This window comes from Bos javanicus, chromosome 12 (genome assembly GCF_032452875.1).
Source record: "Bos javanicus breed banteng chromosome 12, ARS-OSU_banteng_1.0, whole genome shotgun sequence".
Taxonomy (NCBI): Eukaryota; Metazoa; Chordata; class Mammalia; order Artiodactyla; family Bovidae; genus Bos; species Bos javanicus.
The window spans coordinates 13,486,714-13,506,216 of record NC_083879.1 but is presented as its reverse complement, the minus strand read 5'-3'; the positions used below and the strand labels follow the sequence as shown (position 1 = coordinate 13,506,216).

The 19,503-nt window shown below is 43.3% G+C and overlaps 1 protein-coding gene across 14 annotated transcripts in view; it reads left to right on the top strand.

The window, feature by feature from the left end:
• The window catches only part of ENOX1 (ecto-NOX disulfide-thiol exchanger 1), a 680,109-nt gene that overhangs the window by 639,906 nt on the left and 20,700 nt on the right, over nucleotides 1-19,503 (top strand). For all 14 annotated transcript variants that reach the window (XM_061434507.1, XM_061434500.1, XM_061434506.1 and 11 more), the window contains 2 exons: nucleotides 2,175-2,277; nucleotides 18,611-18,696. In XM_061434507.1, the coding sequence (XP_061290491.1) occupies nucleotides 2,175-2,277; nucleotides 18,611-18,696 (189 nt within the window). The remainder of the gene's footprint in view (nucleotides 1-2,174; nucleotides 2,278-18,610; nucleotides 18,697-19,503) is intronic.

Below are 19,503 nucleotides of genomic sequence, written 5' to 3'. Positions count from 1 at the left end.
ATCCATATTCCCCCAACAACCCGGATCCTCAGCTATGCAATGCCCCAGGACACCACTCAGTTTTGGCAGCTAATGTGGGTCTGTTATCTGCTAAACTCTGCTCGTGATCTCATTTGGCCCCCGTCATCATCCTGGCTGTTAACAGAGCACCCCTTCTCAGAGATACTGTTTCTACTCAGCCCTGAAGTTCATTATTTATATTTCTCTTAAATAACACTGTCATCATCCTGGTTAATGTTGATCCGTCCTCTTTCTTGATACATCTCTGCTGCTGCTGCTGCTGCTGCTGTTAAGTTGCTTCAGTCGTGTCCGACTCTGTGCGACCCCATAGACGGCAGCCCACCAGGCTCCTCTGTCCCTGGGATTCTCCAGGCAAGAACACTGGAGTGGGTTGCCATTTCCTTCTCCAATGCATGAAAGTGAAAAGCAAAAGTGAAGTCGCTCAGTCGTGCCCGACTCTGTGCAACCCCACGGACTGCAGCCTACCAGGCTCCTTCGTCCATGGGATTTCCCAGGCAAGAGTACTGGAGTGGGGTGCCATTGCCTTCTCTACTAGCCCTTAAAACACTTCATCACAGAAGGAATTGCTTGTGACTCTTCTTTATCAGGTGTTCTCATCTCATCTACATAAACCTTTGGGTTTATTGTTTTCAAGTTCTGAATTGTGTTTCTGCTGGGACTGGTTTCCAAGATCCCTTCTGTGCAAGTATAAGAGCATCTTTCATTCTCATGACCTTTTGTGTCTAACAGGCTCCAGACTTGCCCCGATCATTCTTAATTTGAATGCTTTCAGGTTGGGGTGTGCTCTTTACAGACTCAACACGCTTCTAACAATTTCCTATATTCTTTTATCTGGCCAGCTTTGTTAATGTGTAAAGGTTAGCTAAATATCTGTGCTGTAACCAGCTCCAATCCTGGGATCACTGGCCAAACCATCTAAGTTGTCCTCTGTCCCTGCCTCCCTACCCTCTGTCCTTCTGACAGAATCCATCCGCTAATGGAAACAGTGTCCTTAATTCTTTTTTTTTTAAGATGACAGTTTTGTTTTTTTGCTTTGTTTTTTGCCGTGCTGTGTCTTCATTGCTGAATGGGCTTCCCTCCAGTTGTGCAGAGTGAGGACTACTTTCTAGTCGCCGTGAGCGGGCTTCTCATTACAGTGACTTCTCTTGCTGTGGGGTGCAGGCTCAGCATTCGCAGCTCCAGGGTTCTAGATCACAGGCTCAATAGTTGTGGCACACAAGCTTAAGTGCTCCACAGCATGTGGATCCTCCCAGACCAGGGCTCGAACCCATGTCTCCTGCATTGGCAGGTGGAATTTTTTTTTTTTTTTTTTTTTTTTTACCACTGAGCCACCAGGGAAGCCCCTATCCTTAATTCTTTATCAGTGGGCTAGTCCTTCTTTGAGACGTATTTTTCAGCGAGAAATTGCCCTCCAACTACACTAATGATTCTGCCATCCCATATATACAGGTCTCCGATCATTAAACTTGATTTTCTATTAAATTATTCCCATTATGAGTCCTAATATCAAGTCTGGGACAATATGAGTTAAATCTTTTTCTCTTTTTCAATTAAAAAGACCATATAAAAAACTAAAAATAGTCCAGCCTCCCATACCAACTTGTTGTACAATTCTTCATTTTTAGTTTTCAAAGAAAAGAATTTCCCAACCTTTGCTTTATCTTCCTTTTGCAGTTGTGTATAAGGATATACTTACTCCACTTAAACACTCCTACCAGTTCTATCTGACCTTCCCACAGGCCTGTGTCCTCATACACTGACACAGATTACTCACATAATATTGTAAATTAGTCTGCATATGCTTTTCAGAAAAATTTTTCATACTTCAAAACTTCTTAAAGTTAGCTATGGTCATTTTATTTTTTTTTTTTTTTTGCTAACAGAGTTTTATCAAAACGTGGAAAAAGTAACACAGTTTGCACAAAATGTGCCACTTTTTCAGTTATTTAGTACTTAGTTCACTAGAAGCAGTAGCTGGGAACCTAAGTTTTAGAATTACTTTTCTACTCTTGGGTAAGTAGGCCAGCCAGTTATAAAAGTTGATCTTCGGCTATAAATAGAAGCAGTGACCTCTCTTATAGACTTTAAAAGACCTCGTTGCTTTTGTCGGAATGCACAAAAAACCTACATGTTTTTGTTTTTTGACTTCATAGGAAATCAATGTATTGACAGTCGCACTGGTCAACCAAGACCGAGAGAACAACACTGAGAAAAGAAGCCAAGGCTTAAAATCAGAGAAAGAAGCTCTGCTGATTGGTAAGGAAATTCTGTTTTCCTCATCTGTTCTCTCATTAGTAATAATTCACTTAAGCAGTATTTTTATGTTATTCACCTCTAACGTGTTGATGATTTAAAAGCTTTGTCTTCTCGTCAAAGATAGGATTAACTACATCAAGGCTATATTACACACATTACAAATCAGGGGCAGACCAGCCCCTGAGTTGCTCTTGGGCTTCCCTTGTGGCTCAGCTGGTAAAGAATCTGTTTGCAGTGCGGGAGACCTGGGTTCGATCCCTGAGTTCCATCCCTGGTTTGGGAAGATCCCCTGGAGAAAGGAAAGGCTACCCACTCCAGTGTTCTGGCCCGGAGAATTCCATGGAATATATAGTCCATGAGGTCACAAAGAGTCAGACACGACTGAGCAACTTTCACTTTCACTTTCCAACCATGTATAGTCGTTGGTTATCCAACATAAAACTGAATACAAGAAAAACAGATTAACTTGCAAGTCACATGTTACAAATCTCGATTTCAAGATGTGGCCACAACTGGAGGCTGGGTTGGATTCAGTCCAAAGGGGATCTTCTACCCGAAACCAGATCTCCAGACTCAGGAGCAGCCATGCCCTGAGGTCAGCTCCAAGGCCAGACCTGCAGCACTAATGATACAGGGCCATCTAGACCACAGAGCTGGCTAGGCTAGGACAGCTGACCAGGATTCCCTGCCCGAGTTTGGATTCATTTATCCAAGGTAAATGAAACGAGATGCTCACGAAAGAAGAGAAAGAAGGAAGAAAGTTGGTGTTTGCCTAAAACATATTCAAGTTGCCCCCAAAAATATATCAAGGTTGGCTTTTTCTTGGCCAGGCCCAGAGAAAGCTCTAAATGTTCTTTTTAAAATTATTTTTATTGAAATACAGCTGAATTACAATGTTGTGTTAATTACCGGTCTACAGCTAAGTGGCCCAGTTATACAGACAGACACACACACACACACTCTTTTTTGTTTGTTTAATCTTTAAAATTATTTAAGTATGATAACACATTTGCAGGAGACTTGGAAAATACAGAACAAAGTTACATATAGTTCCATGATATATTAGTTATTTTTTAAGTAGATAAATGAAGATTTTTAGTTGGAGTTTCAATATCAAACTCTGAAAAATTAATAGAGCGGATAGACAGAGAAGTAGAAGGATATATATGTATCCATTCTTTTTCATACTCTTCCGCTGTGGTTTAGTACAGGACACTGAGTATAGCTCCCTGTCCTCGACAGTAGGACCTTGTTGCCTGTCCATTCTGTATCTACCAGGTTGCATCTGCTAAACCCAAACCCCCAATCCATCAGCATATACAAAGGTATCACTCAGTCTCATAAGGAAGTGTTCCTGATGGTGATGTGTTGGTAGCACGCCGGGGACCCCACCTTGGTAGCCCGTATATTTCAGGCTGTTCCCAAAGTCGTCAGATCCAGAGGAGGCGAAGCCAGCAGCCTCACTCACTGATGCACAGCGCCGACCCAGCCACACCTCGGCACTGAGCCCGATGTCAGGTCCCAAGGTTAGCCGGGCTCCCCCTCGGCGTGGTTAGGAGTGAGGAATGAGGCTGTGGTCCACGTGAGACAAACTGTTCTGTAGTTCGTTATCTGGCAGGAGTAGCACGTGGCTGCATTTTCTAAATACTGCAGGCACTCACCTCAGAACTACAGGTACCTCAGGTCCTGGAGAATCTGGCACGGGAGGAATTTAAACTCAAAAGACAGTCCAGACTTCATCCATCACATATAGATTTTTCAACTACAGGGTTATTGAATATGACATCAACTTAGAGATACTCCAAGGAAAACCAATTATTTTTTTTTTCTGTGATGATATACAGCCGTGCATGAGTTTCATAAGACATGCTGATGTGTTGTTGGTTCCAGGAGCCCAAAATGAACCCACATGTAGTTGGCAACTGGATTTTTCTTTTACTGGAAAATGTCAGACTCTTGACAACAGTTTCTCTTTTGCTCAGTGTGGCAAAGTTGTGGTTTCTCCCACAGTGCTTTTAGGGTATGACTGGAGTACATAATTAATGATCAACAGTAAACGCTCCCTCTTTACGTCTGAGTAATATAGACCACTTGGCAGGTTTTAAAAAATGGGAACAGTGTCCATTTTCTTTACTTCTTTCCTGTCAGTATAGATTGCTGCTGCTTTATGTTCTACTTGGAGAACACAGTTCATTTACAATATCAGCTACATAATTACTATATAGCAGCTGCTGCTGCTGCTGCTAAGTCACTTCAGTCGTGTCCGACTCTCTGCGACCCCATGGACTGCAGCCCACCAGGCTCCTCCGTCCATGGGATTTTCCAGGCAAGAATATTGGAGTGGGGTGCCATTGCCTTCTCCAACTATATAGCTAGCTAGCTAGATTTTTTATATATATTATAATATATAATAATATATAATATAATATATATATAAAATATATAAAAAATCTAGCTAGCTAGCTATATACACACACATACATACATACATATATATGCATATTTATATATACACATACACTGAAGTCGCTCAGTTATGTCCAACTCTTTGGGATCCCATGGACTGTAGCCTGCTAGGCTCCTCTATCCATGGAATTCTCCAGGCCAGAATACTGGAGTGGGTTGCCATTTCCTCCTCCAGAGGATCTTTCTGACCCAGGGATTGAACCCAGGTCTACTGCATTGCAGGCAGATTCTTTAACATGTGAGCCACCAGGGAAGCCCCTATATTTACACACACAGTTTTTATTTTACATATATAAATTTATTTTGCAGCATTTATATTACACATACACACACACAGATCTTCCTCAGTTTATGATGGGGTTACATGCCAATAAACTCATCTTAAGTTGAAAATACCTAAGTCAAAAATGGATCTAATATACCTAACTTCCCTAGTGGCTCAAACACTAAAGAATCTGCCTGCAATGCAGGAGACCCAGGTTCCATCCCTGGGTCTGGAAGAATCCCCTGGAGAAGGGAATGGCCACCATTGCAGTATTCTTGCCCGGAGAATTCCATGGACAGAGGAGCCGGGCCGTCAATGGAGTCTCAAAGAGTCAGATACAAACTGAGTGACTAATACTTTCACTTTTCTTTCACTCACCAAATGTCATACCTTAGCCCAGCCTACCTCAGAACGCTTACATGAGCTAACAGGCAACCATCTAACACAAAGTCTACTTATAATAAAGTGCTGAATATCTCATGTAGCTTATTGACTACAGTATTGAAACTTTAAGACAGAGCTGGCTGTAGGGTGCAGAGTAGTTCTCAGCGTGTTGGCTGTTCCCCTCACAGTCGCGTGGCTGACAGGGAGCCGCGGCTCGATACGGCTGTCCAGTGTCACGGGGGGTGTCGTGGCACTAGCCCAGGAAAAGCCAAAATTCAAACTACGGTTCTTACTAAATGCACACTGCTCTCACACTATCATAAAGTCGAGAAGTCATTAAGTGGAACCACTGTAAGTCAGGGACTGTCCATATAGACACACACACCACACACCATTTTTTTCAGTCAGCCACCTCTGAAGTTTAGAAATGCTTTACACAATGTAGGTGAATGGGAGGAAACGGGAGGGTTACATTTAAAACATGTCAACTCGACTGAGGTCTCTAATCTTAGGGGGAAAAAAACTTAAAAATGGGTAAATTCATGTCTGTTTAGAAGAATAAATTTTGTAAATCAGGATCTTCAATAAAAATTAGGTACAACCAACTTCAAATTTTCCAGAACTTTTCCTTCACTTTTGATCTTTCAAAGTGGTCTCTCATATTAGCATTTGCAGTTCAGGGCTGGGCTAAAAAAAAAAAGGATGTGAAACTTATTTTGAATCAATATATGAGGCTGTTTAACGAGAAGTAAGATTCGAGATTTAGAGTTTGATTAAATTTGGGAGTTTAATTTTCCCTTCATTTCTCCACTACCTCTCCACCTCAGTATTTTATTTAACTTTATTTAATGGAAGTTTGATTACAGATGTGACTTCCTGCCCAAACCCTACCCAAAATACCTAGGTACTTACACCATTTTGTACTCAGAGAGAGAGTAATCATCCAAAAGAACGGCCAAAAGTAGAGAGAAGTTCCTTTTTTCTTTTTTTCGTTTCTTTTTTTTTATTATTTTATTTTTGACCACACCACGTGGCATGTGGAATCTCAGTTCCCCAACCAGGGATTGAATTTCCACTCCCGTGTTAGAAGCGCAGAATCGTAACCACTGGACCACCAGGTACGTTCCAGAGAAAGAGTTTCTAAGATTGGTGAAATGGATCTTGCAGTTGCCCCCTGAATTAAATGTGCCGCTCTACTAGTTGAGTTTGGCCATTCATATTTTGTGGACACCCAAATGTTGGGGCCATAGAGAGCTCTCCTGCAGCTTCTGGAATCTGGATAAGGACTGTGATAGAGACAGAATGACAGACTGCGGGTTCAGAACTGCTTTGGAGCAAGCTAGAGAGAGGGGGGAGATTCTAGTTCTTTTCTGAAGAACACTTGTAGGCAGAATGATTTTGGGAGTCCCCTGGACTTGTGATACATCTGGAGGGGTCAGCAGTACTCTGGAATTTCCCTGGAATCTGCCCTTGGAAAAACTAAACCCATATCAAGGATACAGTAGGCCTGCCCTAAGTCACTCCACAAGGCTAGGAGCACAGCAGAAAATCTCCCTTGTATTAGAAATGCTTATTAACAAAACCTTCATCATATCTAGGCGCCTATAGTATATGCTGCATGCAAATATATTCAGTTAAAACCCTCTTGGGACATACAAATTTTATATAAAAATGCAAAGTGGAACAAGCCTTGATTGCCTGGAAGAGAGGAGTGAGAGATAAGCTACTCAAATGAATTTTATCTACAGAAAACTTAAAACTGAGGCTGGCACTTCCTAAACAATGCGTAGTCCTTGTGTGTGACTTTAATTTGTGACATGAATTTATCTGGGCCAAAGTGTGTATTCTTTCTAGGCATTCTCATGACCATTTTATAAAAGTGGTGTCTTTAAGGCATATAGATTATGTGTACATTAAAGAAGATCAGTGGGATTTCATCTGTAACACTACTTGGATCTTTGTAGATTTCCATCCTGAGTCTCTTGGGAGTTCCACCGTTCTGCCAAACTTTCCACTTCACAATTAATGGGCATTGAGTGCTATGTTCCAACTCAACCAAAGAAGCTAGGCCCTTGGAAAGCACGTTAGTATTTTGATTGCTGGAATCAATTGATTCTTGTGAAGACAGGTTGGCATATAATTGAACCTAACAGAATTACATTTTTATGGAAGTTTGGGAAGGTAGCATTTTATATCTCAAAACTATATAGTAACCACACATTAGGTCAGCTTGACATTGCCCAGTGTCTGTGCCAGAACTCCTGGTTCATTTCACATGTGCCCTACATGTTGGATTTGGCATGCGTTGAATTCATGTGGGAGAGCATGAGTCAATACTTGTGGTTTAGAACCAAAGCTTTGGAGCTAGGTTCAGTTGGAAACCCCTGACTATTGTTAGGAAGGAGAATGGATCAACATTTTTTATTGATAAGCAGATAGCTCTGAGGAGATGCTGACAGTCTAACTCTGCATCACTCCATCTTCTCCTGCTTAATTAATTCTAACACAATAGATTTCCATTCCCAGCAGCCTTGATCAGCACCCCAGCAGTGCTAGTCATCATTGTAAATCCCATCCAAATACAGCCCAAACCTTCTCAACAACTCTGTTTATGAAGCTGTTATTCAAAACTTACCCGTATCCCTGAGAACCATCCTCACATTCTTAATGATCAGGCAGGCTTCTTTACATATCACTGTGGCCTGTGGCCCCTCTGTGGGTCACGACACACATTTTATGCATAACCAAGATGACTGTTCACATCAAGCCCCACCCCTCCTACTGTGACCACCGTATCCATCGCTCTCACTATGTAACCCACCTGCTCACAGCCAGTCTGCATCTGAATTGGAATGTTCCCCCTAACGCATGGGTATTAGAAAGCAGATGAAGGAACTGTAGATAAAAACACTTATAGAAGGTTGAGTGGCAACTTTTTGGTGTTTTCAGTGAAAAGAGTTAAGGCTTTATTTAGGCTTCACCTGAGAAAAGTAATCTAGGGAGTGTGTTCTTGTCTGAAAGCTACTGACCATAAAGAATGAGTCATTGACCTAAATCTTGTTTCCATAACACAAATGTCCGTATCAATAAACCAACAAACTTTTGTCAAAAGCCTGCATAAAAATTACCAGGCTTCATTGTGGAAAAGGGCTTCCCTGGTGGCTCAGACGGTAAAGAATCTGCCTGCAATGCAGGAGACCTGGGTTCGATCCCTGGGTTGGGAAGATCCCCTGGAAAAGGGAATGGCAACCCACCCCAGGATTCTTGCCTGAAAAATTCCATGGACAGGGGAGCCTAGTGGGCTACAGTCCATGGGATCACGAAGAGTCACACACAACTGAGCAACTAACCTTTTGTACTGTGGAAAAGAATCATCTGAGCAGCCTGTTTAATTGGCAGAGTCTTTGTCCTTAGGCACAGAGGTTCGGTTTATTGAGAGACTAACATCTGAGGTGATACTGAAGAGGGCACCTCTGGGTCTGTTTCAGGAACTAGCGGCCTACCATGTGCCAAGACGTGTGTTAGCTGATGGTGCTGATGAGACGAGCTCTCCCTTCGAGAACTTTATAGACTAACGAGAAAGAAAGTAGTCAGTGACGATGAAAGTCAAATCAGAAACACAGTGAAGGAGCTGCTTCTGCTGCAGATGCCTTTTGGGATGAAAGGACAGTTGAGGGCGTCCTGCAGGATGGATAGAGTTCCTCTGGATAGATGGGGAGTTTCCAAGGCCATTTCAGATACAAGGAGCAACTTACTGAAAGAGCCAAGTGCGGTCTCAGCAGTTTAGTTAAAAATAAGATAGACATGTATACTATCGATGCTATATATAAAACAGATAACTAATGAGAATATATTGTACAGTGTGAAAAGTGTTAGTCGCTCAGTCGTGTCCAAGTCTTTGTGACCCTGTGGACTATAGCCCACCAGGCTCTTCTGTCCGTGGAATTCTTCAGGCAAGAATACTAGAGTGGGTTGCCATTCCCTTCTCCAGGGGATCTTCACAACCCCAGGGATCAAACCCGGGTCTCCTGCATTGCAGGCAGATTCTTGACTGTCGGAGCCACACCGCAATAATATTGTACAGCATAAGAAAGTCTGCTTAATGCACTTCGGTGACCTGAATGGAAAGGAAGTCCAAAAAGGAGGGAATGTATGTATACGTGGGGCTGATTCATTTTGCTGTACAGCAGAAACACAACATTGTAAAGCGACTATACTCCAATAAAAATTAATTTTAAAATTAAGAGAAAAAGACACAGTTTTACAAAGCTGTGCGAGATCCAGTATTTACAATCAACAAATAAGTGGGAAAACCTACTTTTTGGACAATTAAAGGTTTTTAAAATCCCAGGGCACTGAGAAACATTAGACCAAAGCACAGAAGTGTTTGATCAGCCTTCTGCCACCCACTCCCAGTCTTGCCTGTCTCCACTTCTCATAAATGCTCTGTCCTCTGCAGCCGCCCACAGGCAGCTGTCCCCAGCGGCTTAGGGGGAGACCCAGATTTCACATAACCTCTCCCTGCTGACTCTCCAGACTCCTGGTTAGGCCTCTACTGATTTCCAGCAAGATATGACTGCGTCTAAGGACAGCTATTCTTCTGCAGAGCTAAGCCTTCTAGAGACAGATATAAAAGAATATTGCAGCAATTTACATCAAAGAGCGTCCTGCCTATGTTTTCCTCTAGTTTTATCGTACCCAGTCTTAAATTTAGTCTTTAATCCATCTTGAGTTTATTTTTGTGTATGATGTTGGAGAACGTTCTAATTTCACCCTTTTACATGTAGGTGTTCCAGTTTTCCCAGCATCACTTGTTAAAGAGACTATCTTTATTCCATTGTATACTCGTGTCTCGCTTGTTGCAGATTAATTGGCTATGAGTGTGTAGGTTTCTTTCTGGGCTTTCTATTCTGTCCCATTGATCTATATGTTTGTTTTGGTACCAGTATCAGTACAATTTTGAAAAATAGGAGTCCATAAGAGAAAAGCTTCCTAGTGGCTCAGACGGTAAAGCATTTGCCTGCAGTGCAAGAGACCCAGGTTCAATCCCTGGGTCAGGAAGATCCCCTGGAGAAGGGAATGGCAACCCACTCCAGTATTCTTGCCTGGAAAATTCCATGGACAGAGGAGCCTGATAGGCTACAGTCCTTGGGGTCACAAAGAGTCGGACACGACTGAGCAACTTCACTTTCTTTCACTTTCCAAGAGAAAAAAAAAATCCATGTACTACGTTGAGGTATGTTCCCTCTGTACCCACTTTCTAGAGTTTTTATCATGAATGGATGTTGAATTTTATCAAAAGCTTTTTCCTGCATCTATTGTAGTCTTTGTTAATGTGGTATATCACGCTGATTGATTTTCAGATACTGAAATCTCCTTGCATCCCTGGGATTAATCCCACTTGATCATGGTGTATGATATTTTTAATATATTGTTAGAGTTGGTTTGCTAGTATTTTGTTGAGAATTTTTGTATCTATGCTCATGAGTGATATTGGCCTGTAGTTTTCTTATCTTGTAGTATCTTTGTCTGGTTTTGGTATCAGAGTGATTCTGACTTCGTAGAATGAGTTTGGAAGTGTTAGGTCCTCTGCAGTTTCTTTTTAATAGTTTCAGAAGGCTAACTGTTAACTCTTCCCTAAATGGTAGAACTTACCTGTGAAGCCATCTGGCCTGGACTTTTGTTTGCTAGGAGTTTAATTCTAACTCAGTTACAGTACTGGTAATTGACCTCTTAACATTTTCTGTTTCTCCCTGGTTTGGTCTTGGGAGATTGTACTTTTAGTTCTAAGAATTTGTCCATTTCTTCTAGGTTTTCCATTTTATTGGTATATATAGCTGCTCATAGTAGTCTCTTACAATCCTTGGTATTTATGTGGTGAAGGCTGTAACTTTTCCTCTCTCATATCTTATTTTATTGACTTGTACCCTCTTTTTTTCTTGCTGAGTGGCTCATGGTTTATCAGTTTTGTTTATCTTTTCGAAGAGCCAGCTTTTTGTTGTTGTTAAGTCTCTATTTCATTTATTTCTGCTCTGATCTTTATGATTTTTCTCCTTCTACTAACCCTGGGTTTTGTTTATTATTCTTGCTCTAGTTGCTTTGGGTGTAAGTTTAGGTTATTTGAGAGTTCTTTGTTTCCTGAAGTAAACCTGCATCACTATAAAATTCCCTCTTAGAACTGTCTGTGCTGCATCCCATAGGTTTTGGAGCATCGTGTTTTCGTTTTCATTTGTCTCCAGGTATCTTTTTAAATTCATTCTGTGATTTCTTCAGTGATCCAGTGGTTGTTGCAAACGCTTCTAATTTGCCTGCCAGTTTCCTTTTGTCTGTTTGCTGTGCAGCCGCTCGAATGAAATTTTTAAAACGTGATTCAGTTCACATCATGTCCCTGCTTAGAACCTTCCACTAGTTTCCTGCCGTATTTAGAGCTCAATCCAGCCTCCTGAAGCGGGGGCCCTGTGTGGTCTGGCCCCCCACCTACCTCTGAGTGCACGCTGTCGCTCCCCAGCCGCACGTGTTCCTGCCACCCTGTTCCTACCTCAGGCCCTTTGCACGTGCTGTGGCCGCTCCCCGAGCCATCGCCCCTGGCTCACTGTGGCTGACTCCTCAGCTGCCCTCGGGCAGCTTGCCTCCACTGGCCTCCTGCAAAGCAGCCTCCTCCGCGCTTGGGGCCGCTCCCAGTGCTGTCCTGTCACCTGCTTTCTTTTCCGCACTGTGTTCACCATCTGAAAGCATCTCCTTTTGTTTTATAATTTTATTTTTGGCTGTGCTGGGTCTTTGTTGCTGTACGTGGACCAGCTGCAGCGAGCGGAGCTGCTCTCCAGCTGTGGAGCGCAGGCTCCTCTCTGTGCTGGTGTCTCTTGGTTTTGGAGCGGGCCCTAGGGTGCAGGGGCCTCAGCAGTTGCAGCATGAGGGTTTAGCAGTCGTGGCTCACGGGCTTAGCTGCTCCGAGGCATGCGGAATCTTTCCGGGCCAGGGATTGAACTCATGTCCCCTGCACTGGCAGGCAGATTCCCAAGCACTGGACCACAAGGGAAGTCCTCGTTTTATTTTTAATCTTTGTGTTTATCGTCTGTGTTGCTTACCTAGAAAATTAGTTCTTCCAGAGCATTGTCTTCTTCAAGAACCTTGTCTGTGTGTGCAATGCAATACTCCCTAGGACTTAGTACCCAAATGCTGCTAAGGAGATGAATCCGTACAAATCTAATTGAAATGCTGCTCCCTTGGTCTTAGTGAGGTCTGAAATCAAGAATGGGCTAGATGACTTTGATGGGAAAAGCTAAAAATGTCTTAATGTGCCTGTTTAAATGGGTCTTCCTAGTGAGGGATTTACCACAAGGTGTATAGAGCTGGCTTGTGTTTCTTTATAAACTAGGCCCTGAGCTGTGTTGCAAATCCAAGAGTACTGACAGCCTCCTCTGTTTCTTCTTTATTTTCTTAATTTAGCTAATTTAGAGTTGTATTTTCCACTGTTGGGAAATCCAGTCTTAAACATGGAGACCTTGCTTCTCCATGGATCGAACCAAGACCAGCTGTTGAATCCATCCCTTTGGAGATCCATCAGTTCAGTAATGGCTGAGTTCTCCACCCTCAGTTCCTTGTGTTTCTTTTATCAAGCCTTTATGGTCTTTATGGTCTTCCAGAGAACCATAAATAGTTTCCATTTCTGGGTTTATAGATTAGATTTTGAGTTATACCTATCATTTTTTTTTTCCAGCCTCAGGAAATCTCCCAGTTCCTTTAAAGGAGGGCTTCCCAGGTGATGGTAGCGGTAAAGAACCCACCTGCCAATGCAGAAGACCTAAGAGACATGAGTTCTATCCCTGGGTGGGGAAGATCCCCATGGCAACTCACTCCAGTATTCTTGCCTGGAGAATCCCCATGGACAGAGGAGCCTGGTGGGCTACAGTCCATAGGGTCACAAATAGTCGGACACGACTAAAGCAATGTAGCAAGAAGCTTTAGTTGATTATTTAGAAAGCTTCCCTAAAATGAACTGGTCCAGAACCAGGGCCTGGACACTACATGTTCTCAGATGGCATGACTGATGCTTCTGGCGATGCTGCTGGGATGGGCAAGGGAGGAGGGAGGAGGGGGTGCAGGACTTGCCAGAGATGATGACTCGCGTTTCCCATTTCTACTGTGTCTCTAGCAATACTGAATAACTTGGTTCCCATCCAGAGGTAAAGCTTGGAGAACCTTTATTTAACTTCCTGCTTTGGCCCCACAGGTATCTAGTGACAACTCCTTAAACTTTTATAAAGAAAAGCTAATGGCTTGTTAATATCAGCTATCACTAAGATGGTTCTAAATACTGTCCTAGGGAAAAAGACTCATGTCTGGATTAGGGTTTCTAATCTGACCTTAGAGACATATCTAGAAATCACATGAGCATTTTCCCCTTAGCTTTATGAGCAAAATAGTTTCAGTAAGAAGTTTCTGCACCCAAAATATCTAGGTTACTCTCTTGAATCCGTAGAGCATGAGCAAAGGTCAGGAATCACTGATGAATAGTACTTCAAAGTTAACCTGCTTTTGAGAAAGTATGATATCATTAGTGAGTACTGGTTCCAATTTTTAAGGTTCTTATTTCTCCTCATTTATCAATAACAGAACAGTAGAAATGTCAAAGAAGTATACTAGCTATTCTCAGTTCTAGAGGATAAATTCATTCAAGGTACATTTGATGCTGGGACAGATAGAGGGCAAGAGGAGAAGGGGACAACAGAGGATGAGATGGATGGATGACATCATCAACTCAATGGACGTGAGTCTGAGCAAACTCCAGGAGACAGTGAAGGACAGGGAAGCCTGGTGTGTTGCAGTTCACAGGGTCACAAAGAGCCGGATGACTTAGCCACTGAACAACGTTGTTTTTTTTTTAACTTGTTTCTTTGGCTGCCCCGGGTCTTTTAGTTCTAGCATGTGAGATCTTCGATCTTTGAGGCAGCACACTGGATCTAGTTCCCTGAGCAGGGATGGAACCCGGGCCCCTTGCATTGGGAGTTCGCAGTCTTAGCCACTGTACCACCAGGAAGGCCCCTCAACATACATTTACTGTAAATGTATACTATACTCCTGCTGCTGAACCTGAACACACAAATATTGTCTAAGGGAAGAGTTCCTTGGGGGTAGAGACCCAAGATTGTGGCTCAGGGACTGTAAGGAGGAGGGATGCCAGCATCACAGAGGCAAGAAAAGCGGCCACTCCAGGTCCTCCTGTCTCCGGTATCCCTAAATTTCCTCCTTCATATCTTCCTCTCTTTAGGCCCAGAGTTGTCAGTCACTCCCCCTCGGCCCCACCCCACTCTCTTCTAAACCATACTGTCCATCCTGTTGGGCGCATTTAACTTCATGGCACACCCCCAAGGGTATTCAGAGGAGAAGCTGGGTTACCCAAGAGATGCTGATGATTCTTTGTCCCATAGGGATATTAATGTGAAAAATGTTGTTTTCTCTATTTGCTGGAGCCCCTGCGACACCTGTAAGACTGCTCAAGCCCGTCCACCTTCTGAGATGCCCCCATGTCCCATGGGACGCTTACAGTCCTGTCACCCACAGGCTGCCGCGCCACACCACTCCCCGTCTCAGCCCCACCGTCTCCCCTGTGCTCGGCTCACAGCAAAGCCGGATCAGTCAGTCTGCTGCCTAAGTGGATGTCCCACCAGGGAAAGGAATGCCCGTCCCCCTCTTGCAGGACCCCTCCAGTCTCTCCAGGCTGCTCTCTTGAGGTGCCTCCTCCCTCCCTGGAAGCATCCCACTTGAGAGGAAAAGCAAAGAGCTTCTCACTGGGAACACCCTCGCCTTCCCACAAAGCCAGCACTGGCTGCCCCTCCCTTCCCTGTCCACCGCCTTTCCCCCTTACAGGGGCTGGGGGTCTGTCCACCATTTGTCGGAAGCTCTTCTCTGGAAAGCAGTGGACACTGAACCACTCGTCCTCAGCCTGGGACAGCAGAGAAGCACCACTCACCATCCTGAAATAGAAGCAATTCCCCATGAGAATTCTGCCCCCTCTCTCCCACCTAAGGAATGCAAATCAAAGTATTATTTTTTTTAAAGACTTCTAATTTACTTTCTAAGTAAATCATTCACAAGCTTCTATACTGGTGACAGAATTACAGTGCCACCTCACCAGATTTGAGAATTTCAGGCACAGGGAAATAGTTCAAACACAAAGTAGCAAATGAAGCAGTAGGAGAGGGACAAAACAATTCCACTTAAGTATATTAAAAATGGCTGTTTGCCATTAAAAAAAAGAATGAGAGAGTGCCATCTGCAGCAACATGGGTGGATCTAGAGCTTGTCACACTAAGGGAGTGTGAAGGAGAAATATCGTATGACATCCCTTATATGTGGCATCTAAAAAGAAATTATACACATGAACTTGCAACACAGAAAGAGACTCACATACTTAGAGAATGAACTTATGGTTGCCTGTACACACTGCTCTATGTAAAATGGATAATCAGCAAGGACCGCTGTAGAGCACATGGAACTCTGCTCAGTATTATGTGGCAGCCTGGATGGGACGGAAGTTAGGGGGAGGATGGGTACAGATATATATAAATGTCTGAATCCCTTTGCTGTTCACCTGAAACTATCACAACATGTTTAATCACCTGAACCCCAATACAAAATAAAAAGTTTTTAAAAATGGCTGTTTGCCACTTAGATTAAAACTACCATTGCTACCTGCTATCTGAAACTGCTCGGTGGCGTTCAGAGGGCTCCGGAGCTCTAGTCCTTTATGTCTCAGCACAGAAAGAATTCAGCAAGAGGCAAAGTGATGGGTAAGAAGTGATTCACTAGAATACTTCCCATGGGAGGCTTACAAGCAGGTGGGCAAGAGGTTTCGAGCCCCAAGAACTTAGAGAGCTACGGTTTTAAAGGAAAAGTAGGGAGCGGGAAAGGACTACCTTCTTCCTCATTCTTGAGTAGACATTACGCTTCCGTCATCAGTTCCTCCTCTATGTTGGTGGAGAGGGGGGACATCTCCTTGTACCTCATGATCCAAGGAGGTTACTGTCGTGGCAGTATGGAAAAAATTATTTCAGGTCTCAGTACAGTGAGGATCTTTCACTTTGAAATGACGCCTTTCCATAAATTATTTTTTAGGTGTGCAGAGAGCATAGATGTCCTAGAGGTCATTAATTTATAGCGGTCTCCCATACTTTTTCCTTTGTCTACAGTCCCCTAGTGGGATTAACTATTTAATCAACTGTTCTGTCCCTTTACTCCATCCCTAACTTATCATCACCATTATTTCAGAGAAGGACATTTTTTTTTTTTTGAGGATTTAATTAATTTTATTTTATTTTTGAACTTTACATAATTGTATTAGTTTTGCCAAATATCAAAATGAATCCACCACAGGTATACATGTGCTCCCCATCCTGAACCCTCCTCCCTCCTCCCTCCCCATACCATCCCTCTGGGTCGTCCCAGTGCACCAGCCCCAAGCATCCAGCATCGCGCATTGAACCTGGACTGGCATCTCGTTTCATACATGATATTTTACATGTTTCAATGCCATTCTCCCAAATCTTCCCACCCTCTCCCTCTCCCACAAAGTCCATAAGACTGTTCTATACGTCAGTGTCTCTTTTGCTGTCTCGTATACAGGGTTATCGTTACCATCTTTCTAAATTCCATATATATGCGTTAGTATACTGTATTGGTGTTTTTCCTTCTGGCTTACTTCACTCTGTATAATAGGCTCCAGTTTCATCCACCTCATTAGAACTGATTCAAATGTATTCTTTTTAATGGCTGAGTAATACTCCATTGTGTATATGTACCATAGCTTTCTTATCCATTCATCTGCTATAGGACATCTAGGTTGCTTCCATGTCCTGGCTATTATAAACAGTGCTGCGATGAACATCGGGGTACATGTGTCAGAAGAAGAAGAACATAATATCAGAATAAAACAGTAGCTCTTTTTATTTCAGGGAAAAGGTCAATCTCTGAAAACTGAGATTTTAGCTTTATGGAAAAGTGTTTCTATGTTCCCCATTTCACTGTCCAAGAAAGCACCCACTAAAGTGCTCTGAGGACCAGTCTTAAGAGTATTTGTGTAGACCTCTTGGTTCTCTGTTCTCAGCCTAAGGATAAACTGGGAAATTTTTCTTTAAAAACTGACACTCATCCGGAGCATTCCAAGCATCTCACGGGAGCCCAGGGGGCCATGAGATCCTGTCCCAGGGCAGTCCCAGGACACCCTGTAGTCGATACGATGACCATGACCAGTTGCATACCAGTGTGGGTCTTTCCTTTGACCTTTGGCTCTCAAGCACCAAAGCGTCACAATAAACAGAACATCAGGGGCCTCATCCACAAACGTGATTCATCTCAAAGCCTGTTCCAAAGAGAAGCCAAAAACGTCAGTCTGAACATGGTTTCTTAAAAACAGGAGTATACAGCCCGTGGGGTCAACATTCTCATTTTCACTGTTTTAATTTTGGATGTAGGAGCAGGGAGGTAGGAGGGTGATGCTTTTCCTTCAGCCCTAACACCGACATTCAGCTTTTCATTTGTCAGTGCAATGTTGACAGTTGAATTTCACAATGGAAAAAGCCCTCTGATTTATAATCAGACTCCAGCCAAACCATCCATTCCCAGGCCTTTTAAAATGATCTTGTAAATTACAGCAGAGAGGGGAGAGCGGGCTGGCTCCCTTGAAACAACAGCAACAGCCAGGGGGAAATAGCAGAGGATTTGTGCTTCCTTCAGTGGCAGTGAGGGAAAAGAGGGACTAAATATTTCCTGTAACTAGCATTGGTAATTATCAGGGGAATTGGAGGCAGCGTGCTCTCTGGCACAGCCGCAGGAGCCATTTTCATATTTCGAAGTCCACCGAGGGGGAGGAAGGGGATCACTTGATCCTTCCAATAACTACAATTTTATATTGGTAAATCAAGCATAAAATTGGTAGTTGAAATGCTGCCAGAAGCCTCTGTTTGGAAATACCTTTATTCATCTGTGTATTTTCTCAGTCTTGCTTTTCTAACTACGGTCTTTCCAGGAGACAATGTTCTGTTGGCCACGCTACTATTACTGTCTTCAAAACAGGCTATTACTGAATGCTTGCCGAGCACGGATACAAGGGGCAAGACCAAGACTCGGCCCTGACAAAGCTGTCACTGGGGTCAGATGACAATATTCGCCTGAGATTTTTACTTGCCTCTCAATAACATCCGTTTGCCCTCTTCATTTCAGGCATCATATCCACGTTTCTTCACGTCCATCCTTTCGGAGCCAATATAGAATATCTCTGGTCGTACATGCAGCAGCTGGACTCCAAGGTAAGTCCTTTTTCTCAACTGGCATTGCGAAAACTTAGGACGTTGGTTGCTGGCTGCAGGTTGAACCCGTGTGATCTGTGTTAGGGATGTAACAGCGGATGGAGGTCTGTCTGTATTTCTTCACAAGAACTCAGTTTCTGGCAGAGAATGTCTTCTTTTCCTTGCTTTTGTCACTTTGGAAAGAAAAGCCGTTATCGAAAATGACGCTGACTTTAAGCAGACATCAAATGACTTTGAGCAGCATATGAGGGATTTGAGAGTGCAGTTTGGTTTGAAAGTCCGCACAAGGGAGATACAAGGTCAGGGCGGCTAATGGGGCATTACCCTTCGGCCGCGTCCTCCCAGAACTCTATGCTAAGGGCTCAACACAATAGAGGAAAATCACCTCAAATTACCTAAAGATCTGATACAACTCTCAAGAAAACTGTGTTAGCAGTGGTATTTAGCATCATTCCCCAAATGGAAAAAAAATGACTACAAAAGTTCTCAGCTATGCACCTCGAGAGGCACACCCAGGTCAGGACATTACTCCTCTCTTCTCAGAGGCTAGTTTTCCTCCTCTGCAGACAGCTGCGCTCCTAGCCCATAGAGGCATTTGTGCGCCAAAAAAGAAGAGACAAAAAGCTCAGTATAAGTATCAGATCCCGGTGAAGGGTGAGAGGGGCCTCTGTTGAAATAAGTTCAGTTCAGTCGCTCAGTCATGTCTGACTCTTTGCGACCCCATGGACTGCAGCACACTAGGCCTCCCTATCCATCACCAACTCCCGGAGTTCACTCAAACTCATATGCATTGAGTTAGTGATGCCA